The sequence below is a fragment of the Benincasa hispida genome, chromosome 12 (assembly GCF_027475165.1).
Source record: "Benincasa hispida cultivar pf3 chromosome 12, pf3_genome.v1.1, whole genome shotgun sequence".
Classification (NCBI taxonomy): domain Eukaryota; kingdom Viridiplantae; phylum Streptophyta; class Magnoliopsida; order Cucurbitales; family Cucurbitaceae; genus Benincasa; species Benincasa hispida.
The window spans coordinates 15,904,643-15,919,902 of record NC_143489.1 but is presented as its reverse complement, the minus strand read 5'-3'; the positions used below and the strand labels follow the sequence as shown (position 1 = coordinate 15,919,902).

Below are 15,260 nucleotides of genomic sequence, written 5' to 3'. Positions count from 1 at the left end.
TTAGTATTCTTTTAATTAAAAATTAAATTTAGTTTTATTTAAATTAATTATATAAAACTAATTTAAAAATAAAATGAAATGAAAATAACTGAGTTTATAGCATGAAATAATATATTTATTAATGTTTATATATGCTTTGGTTTTAAAAATTTTAATTCAAAATTTAAATACACTCAAAACTTGAGAAGTTTGTTTTTAGAATTTGAATATTTATCAATAGAAAACACAAAACAAAAAAAAAATGTTACCAAAACAAAAAACAAAATGGTTACCAAACGAGGTCTAATCTTTTTGTTTTTATATATTAAAATAATTGGAGAATAAACCATTTAAAGGAAAAATAGTTTTTTTAAAAGGAAAAGGAGTATTTATTGATATATTATGCCAGAAGTAAAAGTTGAATAATATTGTATGAAGACCAAAATTTCACTAATTTTTATTATTATATAAAATACACGAACAAATTAAACTTTTAGAAATAGTGTCTGTAGACATAATTTTCGAAAATATTAACAAAATGGTGGCCTTAAAAGTTCAATTTTTCATTTTTATTTTTTTGCCAAAATAACCAATTTAAATAAACCTCAATTTGAATGGTATAATTCGACACATCATCTACAACTGTATTATCCCAAAGACTAAAATGTATAATAATAATGTAAATTTTTACGAATAGAAAAAATGTCAAATTACTCACATAGAGAACAGAAAAAAAAAAAAAAAAAAACTTAACGTCTATCACAAATATAACTTCCTTATTTCTCTATTTTTGAAAAATCTCCGAGTAATAAACTATTTGAATTCCTAATTTGTTGATAAGTTTAGTTCAGCGAGTTGATGAATGAGATACTTGGTGCTGCAGCTTTAATCAAAATGAGTGATCACAATCGTTACATCGAAACTCTATCACGCAAAGGAATTTGGAATCTGCATGACTGCCGCGCTAGGCTGTGGTACATGATTTAAAAACCTATTTTTAGAATAATTTCCCACCAACCTTATTTTTGTCATTATTTATTTAAAAAAACATTATTTTTTTAAAAAAAAAATTGAGAAATTCAAAACGCAAAGGACTGATGGGGATAGTGAGAAACAGGCTGCTTTAAATACCCAGGAAGCTCCATTCCATTTGGCAAAGATTTGGACCTCGTTTTCGTATTTTCGAGTTGAAGGTGTTTTTTCAAAGGGGGGGGTTTTGGAGTTGTTGTTGAGGAACAAATGGAGGGAGTTGATCATCTTGCCCATGAGAGGAACATGGCTCAATTCGACGTCAATGATATGAAGATCGTTTGGGCGGGTTCTCCTCAAGCGTTTGAGGTATCTCACCGAATGTCTCGACTGGTTGCTAATGATCCGGTGAGTCATTTTTGTTTCTACACATTGCCCATTCATTTGATTTCATGGATTCTTTCTCTGGGGTTTTTACTTTTTAAAATAAAGAGTTTTGGGACAAATAGACATATGAAATGTACTCTAAATTCTTCCTTAGTGAAAAAATCCTTCAAAATCAAATTGGTCTTCCCCGATATGATCCTCCCCTTGTGTACAACTGCTGCTGCACCGACAGACGGCGACACTACAATAGGACTATGCAACGACAGCGGCGGAGACTCGGATACCTTCTTTTATTTATTTATTTATTTCGAGTTTTCTGATTTACCAATTTATTTGTTTCTGATTTGTTAGAAAAATATGCCTTCTTTCTCACTAACACCCTTCACGATGGGCTTCCAAGCTTCCACCAATTCATAAACATTTTTATTTTTTGTTTATTTCTTTAAATAATGCATTCTTCAGAGAAGAATTCTGGTGGACCCACAAAACATATTCTAGAAAAATAGCAAAGTAAAATGATGGAAATGTTCAAATAATCTAACAATCCGAATAATTTGGACTACCTAACCCAAAATATAAGGATTGGGTTGGGTTAGTCTTGTTTTTAGGTTGGGTTGTATTAAAATTTTTCTATTTTTGTTGGGTTGGGAGTTGTGGCTAAAAAGAATTTGGGTTGACCCAACCCAACCCAACCCAAATTTTATATATATAAATAAAATATACTATATATACTTCTCTTTATTTAAAATTTGATTATTTTGTATTATTAATTTGTGAATTTTAAATATTTTTCTTTATTTGAAGTTTTCAATAAATATCTTAGATATTTGGTATTTAACCTTTTTGAATTATATGAAATTTTAGTTATTAGCTATGTATTGTATATAAATTTACCTATTTTTAATTAAATAGAAAAAACAAGTTATAACTGACAACCCAACCCAACCTAATCCGAATTTTAAAAGTTGGTTTGGTTTAGAGACTTTATTTGGGTTCTTTGGATTGTCAACTCAACCAATCTGAATTTTCGGATTGGTCTAAAAAACCATCCTTAGCCCAACCCAACCCATGTTCATCCCTATTGGTGTGACAAATTTTGAAATTTTTGAATTTTTTTTTGAGTGAGGTTTATGGTTTACTTTATGTGAAAAGTGTGGTTGTTCGGATTTATTTTGGGAAAACAAGTGTGGGTAGCACATATTTTAGCGAGTTTTTTAGGTATTATTTTTTTATCTCGTTAATAATTCACAACATGTTTTAACAAGTTTTTAGGTACTATGGTTTTTTTTTTTTTTTTTATCTCACAACTATCTTGCAATTTTCAAACTTGAAATGCCTAACACAAATCAATTTTATATTTGTTTCAAGTGATTTAGGATGATTTACATATGTTTTAGCAAGTTTTTAGATATTGCTTTTTATCTCGCAACTATCTTGCCACTTCCAAACTTGAGATGTCTAACTTCAAATCAATTTTATACTTGTTTTTGGTGATTTAAGATGGTTTTACACATATTTTATCAAGTTTTTAGGTAATGTTTTTTATATCGCGATCATCTCATATCTTCCAAATTTGAAATGTCTAATTCTAAATTAATTATACTTGTTTTAGGTGATTTAGGGTGATTCTATCCATGTTTAGGCTTAATTTTTAGGTTTTTTTTTTTTTTAATCTCACAAACATCCTGCAACTTTAAACTTGAAATCTCTATCTTAAATCAATTTTGCACTTGTTTTAGGTGATTTTGAGTGATTTTACCCATATTTAGGCTTAATTTTTAGGTATTTTTTTCATCTCGAAAACAGCTCACAAACCTCTCACAACTTTCAAACAGCTCACACAGCTCACAAACCTCTTGCAACTTCCAAACTTGAAATATATAACCCCAAATCAATTTTATACTTGTTTTATTTGGGTAGTTTTAGGTTGTTTTATACATGTTTTAGCTTAACTTTTAGGTTTCTTAAACTCGCAAATATCTTGCACCCATCTCGTAAATTCCAAGCATCGTCTCGCACCCATCTCACAACTTCCAAACATCTTGCACTCATCTCGCAATCATCTCACAATTATCTTCCAACATCTAAACTTGAAACATCTAACTCCGAATCATTTTAGAAATATTCTATGTGAGTTGGGGTGGTAGGAACATATTTTTAGGAGTTTTTTTTAGCTATAACACATGGATCAGGGTAATATTTTTTATTTTATCTCATAAACATCTCGCAACTATCTCGCAACTTTCAAATTTGAAATGTAGCCTTAAATCATTTTTATACTTGTTTAGGTGATTTAGACGTGTTTTTGTGTGGTCTTATACATGTTTTAGCATGTTTTTGGATGTTGTTTTTTGGTGTTGTTTCTTTTGTTTTTTTTATCTTGCATACATGTACAATATGTATGTATACATGTGTATTCATGTACATATTATATGCAATATGTTTCAAGTATAAACTGAAGGAAAACCAGTGACGGTTTTGCAGCGGAAGCGGAGATTGATTTCATTTTTTTTATTTTTACATAATTTCAGAAATTACAGATCATAAACAATTATGCATTAATAAATCTAAATTTACAGCATGCATTTGAGGGAAATTAGGAAAGAAACATACATACCCTTGAAGCCAATTTCTTTATGAATTCCCTCGAGTGTATCTCGAACCTCTTCGATCTCCAAATGGTAGACACCACCACAAAAAGGAATATTCTGTATTCTCTAGGGTTTAGAATTAGCCGGAGTTGTAGGGGTCTGCCTAAGATTTGGAAGAGGGAGAGAGATTGAGAGGCAGAGAAGAACCTTTTCTTCTCTGTGAATTTCTGTAGAGAGTAATTATAGAGAAGGTCTTCCAGATCCACAAAAGATAGAAGAAGAAGACGATGAATGAATTCTACAGCCACACACTACATGTTTCTTGAGAGAAATTAGAGGAAGGTTGTTGTAACTCCCTCCCTTTAATTAAACTCAATATAAAATAATTAAATTAAAATAATGTGTGTGTATATATATATTATATGTTATATCAAATACAATATAACCTATAGTTTTATTATCTCTCAACAATACATGATATTTAATATAAATCATATTGATGATAAAATCAATTATATGAATCTCATCCATATAATTAATATTCGAATCATATTCAAATATTTAATTCCTCTCAACTATTTATGGTATTTAATATAAATCATATTTATATTAAATTTAATTATATGAATCTCATTCATATAATTAGTATTTGAATCATATTCAAATTTCTCTCAAAATACCTTATACTATAATGTATCAAATACATTATATTAATTATATCACATATATAATTAATTTAATAAATTATTTTATATATAATTAATTCCTTCAATTAATTTGAACAATTCAAATTAATCTAAAATTAATTCTCAATTAAATCCTTATTGAGCTACAGAGGGGACCTTATAGACCTGTAGATTGAAGTTTCAATGGTGCTTAGATAATTGAACTCTTTAATTAAATTATCCAACTTCTATTAACTGTCGGTCATTCCACTAAAGATCGAAAGCTGCACTCTTCACACTATAGATATATTTCTATGTCCATTGGATATTACCAATCAATAGTGTGATAACCTTTCACAAATTGCTCGTAAGTAAATTGGGCCAAAATTACCGTTTTGCCCCTATAGTTACATATAACTCCTTAAATGTCACTAATTCCTCTAATGAACAATAAGTCATAGTCTAACTATGACCAAGTCCCTCTCGGGCCAAGAGAGGGTGTGCCACATTGTTCAAGTCTCAGAATCAACCCTTAAAGGAGCAATTTATCTACTTACCCCGACATCAGGGAAGGAGCGAATTCCGTCTTGTGTAACTATGTTCCCAACTCCCCAATCAAACGAATCCCAAAATGGTAGGCTTAGTGAGTTGACATCTGGCCACTCTCGGCCATACAAATCAAAAGATTGCCTTCATAAGCAGAAGTTCACAACTCACTCAGGATTCAGGTCATATCCCTTATGGTCATCCTAGTGAAATGTAAGTCTCTATTATTAATGTTTTGTTATATAATGAGACTAATCATTTCGTGGTCCGGTCTTATACAAACTCTTTGTATAGGACACCCCCACTCACATGTCTCCATATGAATGATCGGGATCATATCATTTGTAGCACTTTTCAACACTTGTAATATCTACAAAGCGGATCGTATCTGTAGTGTCACAAGGATAAGGTACCCAACCTTATCCATTTACTACAGACCGTTTAGGCTATTATTTAAACAAGACTCACCTCTATATCTCTACATATTTGTTTAAATTACATAAAATAACCTAGGATCTTAGTTTATTGGATTGAGTGTATACTCATAAAATAACAATTATTTTATTAATAACAATATGTTTATACAATATTTACAAACTACGAGAATACAAGAGATTTATGACACCAATCTCAACACAAATATATATGGTGTTGAACATTTTAGGTACATTTTTAAAATTTGTTTGTTGTAATATATTTTACCAAGACACTTACAATGTATAAACAAGATAAAAGATCACTCAGAATAAGGGTGTATACATTATCATTTAATTCTTCAAATAGTATATATGTGAATTACAAGTCTCAATGCAACGAGGTATTCATCATTTTTTTTATCTCTCATCTCATACTCTACCATAATATGGGCTGTCCTTCAATTATCGAGAAGTCTTTAATTCTTGGAAAACTTAAAAACAAAAAAATGAAAATAAAAATTTCATAAAGCTCCCAAATATCTCATAGCATATAAAATGATTTGGATGAAACATTTCCAAATTTGGAAGTTGGAAAGTTGTTGTGAGATAATGCAAGATAAAATATAATATGTAATAAACTATCTAAAACATGTCTAAATCCACCCTAAATCACCTAAAATTAATTACGGGTTAAGCATTTCAATTTTAAATGTTGTAAGATGTTTGTGAGATAGAAAGCAATAACTAAAAACTTACTAAAACATATGTCAAACCATCTTAAATCACCTTTAAATCACCTAAAACAAGTATAAAATTGATTTAGGGTTAGACATTTTAATATTTAAAGTTGCAAGATGTTTGCGAAATGGTTGTGAGATAAAAACAAAGTTCCTAAAAATTTGCTAAAATATATGTAAAATCGCCCTAAATCACCTCTAAATCCCCTAAACAAGTATAAAATTGATTTGGGGTTACCCAATTCAATTTTTGAAGTTGGGAGATGTTTGCGGAATAAAAATGTAACGACCCGAGTTCAGGAAAGGTACATGAATGAACCGGTATCACATCCGAACGAGAGAGATCCTGAGGACATGAAAATATGGTTAAGAAAGGCTTAAAAGAATTGAAAGTTACTACCTATACTAACAAGGTGCACCCTCCTTTCCAGTGGCTCAATCATAAGAACTTTCAAAGTTAAGCGTGCTTATCTTGGAGCAATCCTATGTTGGGTGACCTTCTGGGAATTGTTGAAAGGACCCGTGTACTTCTAAAGTATTCAAGGCAAGTGAGGAAGTGAAGAAGAAGGGAGGATGACATATCCAGGTCGCCGGATTCCGAATCCTGGTCTAAATTTTGGGCCCGGGGCATTACAAAAAATCAATAACTAAAAACTTAACTAAAACATATGTAAAACTACCCTACCCTAGATCACCTATAAACCACCTAAAACAAGTGACATTTCAATTTTTGAAGTTGTGAGATATTTGCAAAGATAAAAAACAGTAACTAACAACTTGCTAAAATATATGTAAAACCACCCTAAATCACCTATAAACCACCTAAAACAAGTATAAAATTGATTTGGGATTAGACATTTCAATTTTTGAAGTCGTGAGATAGGTGGGAATACCCTAGATCACCTATAAACCACCTAAAACAAGTGACATTTCAATTTTTGAAGTTGTGAGATATTTGCAAAGATAAAAAACAGTAACTAACAACTTGCTAAAATATATGTAAAACCACCCTAAATCACCTATAAACCACCTAAAACAAGTATAAAATTGATTTGGGATTAGACATTTCAATTTTTGAAGTCGTGAGATAGGTGCGAGATATTTGTGAGATAAAAAATAGTAGATAAAAAAACTCCATAAAACAAGTGTACAACCACCCTAAACCAAGTATATAACTGATTTGGGGCATTAGACATTTGATGTTTGGAAGTTCTAAGATGTTTGCGAGATTAAAAAAAAGTAGCTAAAAGAATTTATAAACACATGTGAAAACCACTATAAATCATTTACAAGTATAAAATTAATTTGAGGTTATACATTTTCGGTTTGGAAGTTACACCAAAAAGAGAAAAAAATTTAACCCAACTCAACTCAACATCAACATAAGAATCAAAGTAGAGGACCGAAAATTTCATAACAATAAAAAGAAATCATAAAACTTACCGCAAAGAAATTGAAACTGAAAGAATGTTGAAGTTGCTAACAACCTTAGGACATGACAAGGGAGCTTAAGGAAAGAGAAGTTAGAGAGAAATTAAAGAGGAGTTGGAGAAAAATGAGAGAAAAGATGAGAGAAGGAGAGGAAGTCAAGAAAGTTGGGAGAAAAAAGAATAAAAAGTTGGGTTCTCTCAATTTAAAAGTAATATGGACATTTTACATCTCATTTGTCCTAAAAGTCTTCCTTTCAAAAAGCAATATAAAAAATCCATAACACCTTAAAATGTGTCCCATTTTTGGTAATTTCCCATTCTTTGTGATGTTCTTGGTTTAAAGGCCTTTAGAAAGGACAATAGTGTCCATTTAACAAGGAAGGAGCTGTTTAAGAACAGTCTTAGGAAAGCAGCTTATGCATGGAAGAGGATTATTGAGCTTAAACTTTCTGGTATGGTATTGGCTACTTGATTTGAGTTCATTCTGTGGATTGTATTGTATTCTTTTCCCTATTTTTTTTGAACATATTGTATTTACCTTGTGTTGTTATTTCTTGATAGAGGAGGAAGCTGGCAGATTAAGGTTCTTTGTGGATGAGCCAGCATATACAGATGTTCACTGGGTGAGTTGAGTTTATTCTCTTTGGTGGCATTACAGCAACATAAATTTTTGTCATTTAATTTTTCTTCTTTATTTTAGGGCATGTTCGTTCCATTCCTTAAAGCGCAAGGAACTGAGGAGCAGCTACAGAAGTGGTTGCCATTGGCATATAAGATGCAAATAATTGGTTGCTATGCTCAAACCGAACTGGGTCATGGTTCAAATGTTCAAGGGCTTGAAACAACTGCAACGTTTGATCCAAAGACAGATGAATTTGTTATACATAGTCCTACACTTACTTCAAGCAAAGTAAGTAGAGTATATTATTTAGGTATGAGAATATATGCTGCATTCTTTGTGTCTTATTTTGTTCCTTCTTGGTTGTGAACAGTGGTGGCCTGGTGGTCTGGGTAAGGTTTCAACACATGCGATTGTATTTGCTCGTCTTATCATCGACGGTCGTGACTATGGAGTGCATGGTATGCAAATTACTATATATGAAAATGCTTAAAATCCTCTAGTGTTCTTGATCCTGACTTATTATTTTGTAGGTTTCATAGTCCAGATAAGGAGTTTGGATGATCACTCAGTTCTACCAGGCATAACCATTGGAGATATTGGTATGAAATTCGGGATTGGAGCTTACAGTACTATGGATAATGGGGTCATGCACTTTGATCACATCCGCATACTGAGGAACCAACTGTTGATGAGGTTATTTCTATTCATTTTCTTTGTCACTTGTTCCTTATTGTTTGGTATCTATGATAGCCACTTGGTTCCTAGGGGTCACTGAGGGATTTAGTATAGGTCTAGGGGCTCAACTTTATGCTCATTATATATATATATTACTGATACAGTATGAATACCATTAGCTATCTTAGTAGAAAATCTATCTTCCATTCTTCTCCAGCTTATTCCTTAACCGCCCTTCGATTTTCGAAAAAAAAAAAAAACAATAATTACACACTAATCTCCACCGGATACAACTAGAAATTAAGAAGGAAGTCATGCATCAGCATGATTTATTCAACTTCATTTTTAAATTTCTTTTTGTTTATTTTTATAGTTCTTCAACTTCAATAAATCTGTAACTTTTTTATTTCTTCTCCAACTTCTCGGCTTTTTCTTCTTCTCCTAGTTTTTTAGGTAAGTTTTGTAATTTATTTTCTTCTTCTTCTAGTTTGGCTACCCATTAGTCTATTGATTGCTTACCTTAGCATTGATCTTACCATTTACAATGGCTACCGTAGGGAGGACATTTTCTGCTATGAGTATTATAAAGACTCAGTTGCGTAATCGAATGTGAGACCAATGGATGAATGATTGTCTTGTAACATATATTAAGAAAGATTTATTTGATAAAATAGGTAATGAAGTTATTAGTTATCGACTTCAAAATATGAAATCTCGCAGAGGACAATTGTAATGTACGAAAGTTAGTAAATTTATAAATTTTTAGAACTACCCACTTATAAATTATTTTTACTATCTATAAGACCCCACGTCAACAAAATTTCTGGATCCGCTACTGCTAGGGTTATTGTCACTTATCACAAAGTTTCAATCCTTGAGGTACATATAATCCACTTTGAATTAGCTTCATATCAGGCAAATGCTTAGTATCCGCAAGTAGATGTTCAAACATCTCATTCTTTCTCAGACTTGTACATTGGTCATGTCTATCTATTGGATATAGGAATGGGGATCATTTCCTTGTTTGTTTGGGGGACGAACCTTGGCGAATCTCATTTCTATTGTTCCATTTTACAAAATTTCAGAAAACAAAGAATAATATCAATAGAGACTCTCTAATTGATATGCATATATATCATGCATTCAGTTGAACAAACCTTCTGAAGTTAGCTCTATAAACTTTGCAGGTTTTCTCAAGTTACGAGGGAAGGGAAATATGTGCAATCAGATGTTCCGCGACAACTACTTTATGGCACTATGGTAGCTGTTCGAAAGATGATTGTAGTTGATGCTTCAAATGCCTTATCACGTGCAGTATGTATTGCTACGAGGTACGGTGCTGTTCGTAGACAATTCGGAGCACAGGATGGTGTGGAAACTCAGGTATGAATACAGTCAACGATATGTTAAGGATAAGGGTGTATTGTAATTTTCAATGACATTATTTTTCTGTTCTACATTTGTTGACGAATAATGTTTGTCATTTGTTTGGTTTTTCAGGTGATCAATTATAAAACACAACAAAGCAGGCTGTTCCCTTTGCTGGCTTCTGCCTATGCTTTCAGATTTGTTGGCGAGTGGTTACAATGGCTATACACGGATGTGACTGAGAGACTGGCCGCCAACGATTTCTCAACCTTGCCTGAGGTTCATGCATGCACTGCAGGGTTGAAATCAATCACAACGGCTGCAACTGCTGTGAGCCAATCCTTTACTTGTATCTGTTAGTGTACTAGCTAGCAGCACCATTAGTTCTAAATTGTTTTATTAACATTCGTATAATCAAACACCACCTGTATTTTTCTCACAGGATGGGATTGAGGAGTGCCGGAAGTTATGCGGTGGACACGGCTATCTTTGTAGCAGTGGGCTTCCTGAGTTGTTTGCAGTTTATGTCCCTGCCTGTACATATGAAGGAGACAATGTTGTGCTACTTTTACAGGTGTGGTCGTGGTTTAAATTTTCAAGACAAGAATTATGATTGTGACTTGGTGTTAAACTTCTCAACAGGGGCAGCTCTATTTTATTCTTCGATTGTTCCTTATAAAGAAAATAAAAGCTCAAGGCTCATGACTAATGGGAAACTTTTTGTTGTTTATGATATAGGTTGCAAGATTTCTCGTAAAGACCATATCCCAGTTGGTGTCCGGGAAGAAGCCTGTTGGTACAACAGCTTACATGGGACAATTACAACACCTGATGGAATCCACTTGCAGAGTTCAGAATGGTAATTTGTTATAAAAACGAGAGAAATATTTGAAAGTCCCACATGAACACATGATAAAAATCATAAGGACTGATTAATTATTTATTGCTTTTCTTGTCAATTCTGATTCTCTGCAGCTGAGGACTGGTTAAACCCCAGCATGGTTCTTGAGGTTTTCGAAGCACGGTCAGCCAGGATGTCTGTTGAATGTACCAAAAAACTTAGCAACTTTACCAATCAAGAAGAGGGTGGGTCTGCTTCTACCTGGATGAAAAATGGAATTTATTAAAGAAAAAAAAAATCAGTTTTTCAAGAAATATCGGAATAACTACCTCGTTTGCTCGTGCCATCTTTAAACTCGTTTAAAGATCTATACATGACAGTGATGATTTGTTCTTAGCTTGTGGACATTTTCATAATTATCCTTTATTGTACTGCAGGTTTTCAGGAACTTTCTCCTAGTTTTGTTGATGCTGCTGTTGCACATTGCCAACTAATTGTTGTCTCCAAGTAAGTTTCTTGTTGGATTCATCAAATCATTGAAAGCTTTGATTCTTTTGACTGGTTTTTAAATCCAAAACTTTCACATACAAACCACGGCCCGGTTCGGTTACTGATCGTTTAGAAAATCTTTCGCCTTCAGATTCATTGAGAAACTTCAGGGGGACATAGCTGGAAAGGGAGTAAAAGAGCAGTTGCAGAAGCTTTTCAGTATTTATGCTTTGTATACGCTGCACAAACACATGGGTGATTTTCTTTCCACTTCCACCATCACTCCCAAACAAGCTTCACTTGCTGATGATCTACTTAGATCTCTATATTCCCAGGTCCAAACACAAGAATATCTCCTTCTTGACCTTCTAATTGTCGAAGGAAAGCCGTCTTCTAACCCGACGTCGGAATTTTCTCCTTTGTAGGTTCGACCCAATGCAATTGCTCTTGTCGATGCGTTCAACCACACCGACCACTACCTCGGCTCGATTCTTGGCCGATATGATGGGAATGTTTACCCGAATCTCTATGATGAGGCGTGGAAGGATCCTATGAACGACTCGGCTGTTCCTGATGGCTACCATGAATATATCAAACCATTGCTTAAGGAGCAGGTCAGAAATTCAAGGCTATGAAGAAGAAGGATGGTGTAACAAAATGTTATGCTCTTGATAGTTTGTAATAGTCCATGGATTCAGCTCGGGATTCTACTCTCCGGTATGAATTCGCATTATTTTAGATCGAATTACTGGCTATTAATCTTAAGTACCTTATTAAGAAAGTAGGTTTTTTTTCCTTCTCCTTTTTAATTTTTATTTTTTAGTCACTAATAAAAAAATAGAAGTTGAAGTTTCTTATCCCCTTCTTGTTATTATTAAGATAATTGCGTACTTTTATGAATAATAATCAAGTATATAGCAACATTTTAAAGAATTGTAAATAGAGCAAAATTTTTAAGTGATATACTCTTGATAGACTCTCCTACCAGTTATATGGTCTATCACTAAAAGACTTCGAAAGCAAAATCTAAATTTTACTATATCTGCAAATTCTTTTAGATTGTGCTATATTTGTAAATACTTTAAAGCTAATTATTATATTTACAATTGTCCCTTATTATTATTTTAGTCTTTGGGTGCTATTTTTATATCTATTGAATCCATATTACTCGGATTACATAATTTAGAGAAGGTATAATATAAAATATGATTGGATAACAAGATTTGTGAATGCTTATGGCGAGTGGTTTACTAAAATGTTATCCAAAAAATATTATTACTTTAGAGGTTACATGTAACATTCCGAATTTCAAGAAAATTTAAGTTAATTATCTAAAATTATTGAGTTTAAATTTCCCTTTCATTTGGAAAATTGGGAATAAATTGAAATAATTGAAAAATTTTTATTGGTTAAATTAAATTTAATTGATTAGATATTCAAACTGATTATCTTGAAAATATTAAATTTTGCTTCCCTTTGATTTTGGATTTTAGGGACAACTTTAAAAAAAAATTAAAGAGATAATTAATTTCATGTGGTTTTGAATTGATTTAAATATTTGAAGAATTTAATTTGTATCAAATTGATGCATCTTATGCCATTTAATTTTTTTTTTTTTTTGAAGCCTAAATTAAGATAATTTGAAGAGTTAATTGATTATTAATTTAATAGAATCTTTGGAGATTTTGGAGATATTGTGATAAAATATTTTATTTATCTTTTCAAAATTTGAAAAAAAAATAAAATAATTGAGATTTTTTTTGAAATTAAATGAGAGTGAAAAAGGCAAAAAAATTGGAAAAAAAGCAATTCGGTTTTTCAACGATTCCACAAAACTGTCGATTGCTAAAGTTTGAACTGTTGGATCGTGCTAAAATTTGGTCCGTCTGTTCGAGACATATAGAGTTTTATTTTGAATGGTTGGATCGTTGTTTGAAGCTCTAGTTTGTTCATAATCGCTGCCAAATAAAATCTGTAAAACTAGAAATTCCCCTTATCTCTCACTCTCGCAAACCCTCCTCATGCAAGACCCTCACTACCAGCCGCTAGCCTAAAAAATTTTTGGCGTCAACACCCGCTGCCTATCTATGATAGCCACGAGCCGACGTGCCATCAGCCACCACTGCCCGATCTTTGCCGGAATCTTGAGAAAAACCTTGGATAAGACTTATTTTACTTATAATTTGGGAGGTGAAATTCACCCATTTGATTTTGGGTTAAATTAGTAATCTCTCTTTGGTGTGAAACTTAGATTCAAGATTTGGAAGTTTTGTGGCATTGACCATCAAGCTAGAGACCATTTTTCGTTTTGCAAAAAATTGGTAAAGATCAGTAAGTTTTAGGTAAGTTGTTGGTTGGTTATTCTTTTGGGTTGAGGGTAATAGTAGGGAAATTAAGTAATTGATTTTGGATTTAATTCTTGATTAGAATGGCTAATCGAATCAAGTTTTAGAAATTGTCTTGAACCAAGCCACAACTTTGGGTTGATTCATGTATTCTAAAGGTTTTAAGAAATTATTTACGTGGACTTTTATGACCAAGTTGAGGTAAGTAGTTTACTACCGGTTTACCCTCGAACCCAAGCATGTGTTACGCATTGGTTCTTAAGTTGGAATAAAATATTTTGATATGCCTGCTGGTCAGATGAAAATTTTGGAAGCTTACGCTTATGTCACTGTATGTCGATGTTGTATGTTGTCGCAAAGTTTGATGGATGGATAAATTGTGAACTGTTGAGTGTTCTTAGCATGATTTATGACCTTGTTTGTATGCTTATGTCTGTATGAGAATTTAGTGACTGTTAGTGTTGCCATTGGGCTATGCACATCGCATGTTGTGAGCCTTCGGCCCACACCCTATGTTTATGTACAGTGTCCTTTTGGGACCACCACTTATGTTTATGTTTGTGACCTCTGGGGTCACTACTTATGAAAGCGTGCCTTTGGGTTTGCCCCTTATGCCTATACCTATGCCTACGCCTATGATGCCCTTGTACATTTCTGTCTCAATGGAAAGACTAACAGATCATTGAGTGGGTCCAATAGTGGGTCGCTTACTCAGTATACTTTTATACTCATCCTTTTCTTTTCATGTTTTTCAGGTAAGGGTAAACATAGACTGGTGCATGACAAGAGAGATCCGTGGCCTAGCCAATTGGACGAATTACTGCTTCCGCACTTAGGTTTCATATATTAGAGTCTGGTTTAGGAGTCAGGCATTTTAAAAATCTCATGAAATATTCCTTGATTTTATTTATTGATTTATTTAATTGTTGTTTATTTTAAAATTGGGTTAGGGGTACCCCGAACAGTATTTTTTTTAGGTTTTCTCTTCTTTACATATTTGAGCATTATTTAATTAAATAAAAATATTATCTTTTTTATTTAGTTATTCTTTGAGAAAATATATTATCAAGCCTATGCATGCATAAAGTAGCGTCCTAGAAACATACTAGAAATTTGGGTCGTTACATTACAAATATTTAAAAAGGAGATGAAATGAGATGATTTAGAGTATTAATTTAAAGAAGAATAAAAAATCCTTTT

General features: G+C 32.5%; 1 protein-coding gene and 1 long non-coding RNA gene across 4 annotated transcripts; one reads left to right on the top strand and one right to left on the bottom strand.

Moving 5' to 3' along the window:
- Positions 1-1,126: 1,126 nt before the first annotated feature.
- LOC120068912 (peroxisomal acyl-coenzyme A oxidase 1-like) lies at positions 1,127-14,949 on the top strand. 3 transcript variants are annotated; one of them, XR_016525060.1, is made up of 15 exons: positions 1,127-1,356; positions 8,064-8,172; positions 8,282-8,343; positions 8,421-8,630; positions 8,713-8,800; positions 8,873-9,035; positions 10,205-10,400; positions 10,518-10,715; positions 10,828-10,959; positions 11,124-11,244; positions 11,361-11,471; positions 11,664-11,733; positions 11,867-12,050; positions 12,141-12,432; positions 14,816-14,949. XR_016525060.1 is itself a non-coding variant. In XM_039020552.2 (14 exons), the coding sequence occupies exons 1-14, from the start codon at positions 1,219-1,221 to the stop codon at positions 12,348-12,350; spliced, it is 1,992 nt and encodes a 663-aa protein (XP_038876480.1). In that variant the 5' UTR covers positions 1,127-1,218; the 3' UTR covers positions 12,351-12,648. The 3 variants fall into 3 exon arrangements, 2 of the variants coding, with proteins under 2 accessions (XP_038876480.1, XP_038876481.1); XM_039020552.2 differs by lacking the exon at positions 14,816-14,949 and having other exon boundaries at positions 12,141-12,648; XM_039020553.2 differs by lacking the exons at positions 8,064-8,172; positions 14,816-14,949 and having other exon boundaries at positions 1,281-1,356; positions 12,141-12,648.
- LOC150031803 (uncharacterized) lies at positions 11,234-11,873 on the bottom strand. The gene is made up of 2 exons (XR_016525061.1): positions 11,556-11,873; positions 11,234-11,487 (listed from the first exon to the last, which is right to left on the bottom strand). It is a non-coding gene; the product is annotated as an uncharacterized LOC150031803 (long non-coding RNA).
- Positions 14,950-15,260: the final 311 nt, after the last annotated feature.

Excerpts from the sequence above, each read along its gene's own strand:
- LOC120068912 (XM_039020552.2), top strand. The coding sequence starts at position 1,219 with ATGGAGGGAGTTGATCATCTTGCCCATGAGAGGAACATGGCTCAATTC. Across the intron at positions 9,036-10,204 it reads AGGAACCAACTGTTGATGAG|GTTTTCTCAAGTTACGAGGG; the intron begins GTTATTTCTATT and ends TAAACTTTGCAG. Across the intron at positions 10,960-11,123 it reads ATGTTGTGCTACTTTTACAG|GTTGCAAGATTTCTCGTAAA; the intron begins GTGTGGTCGTGG and ends TTTATGATATAG.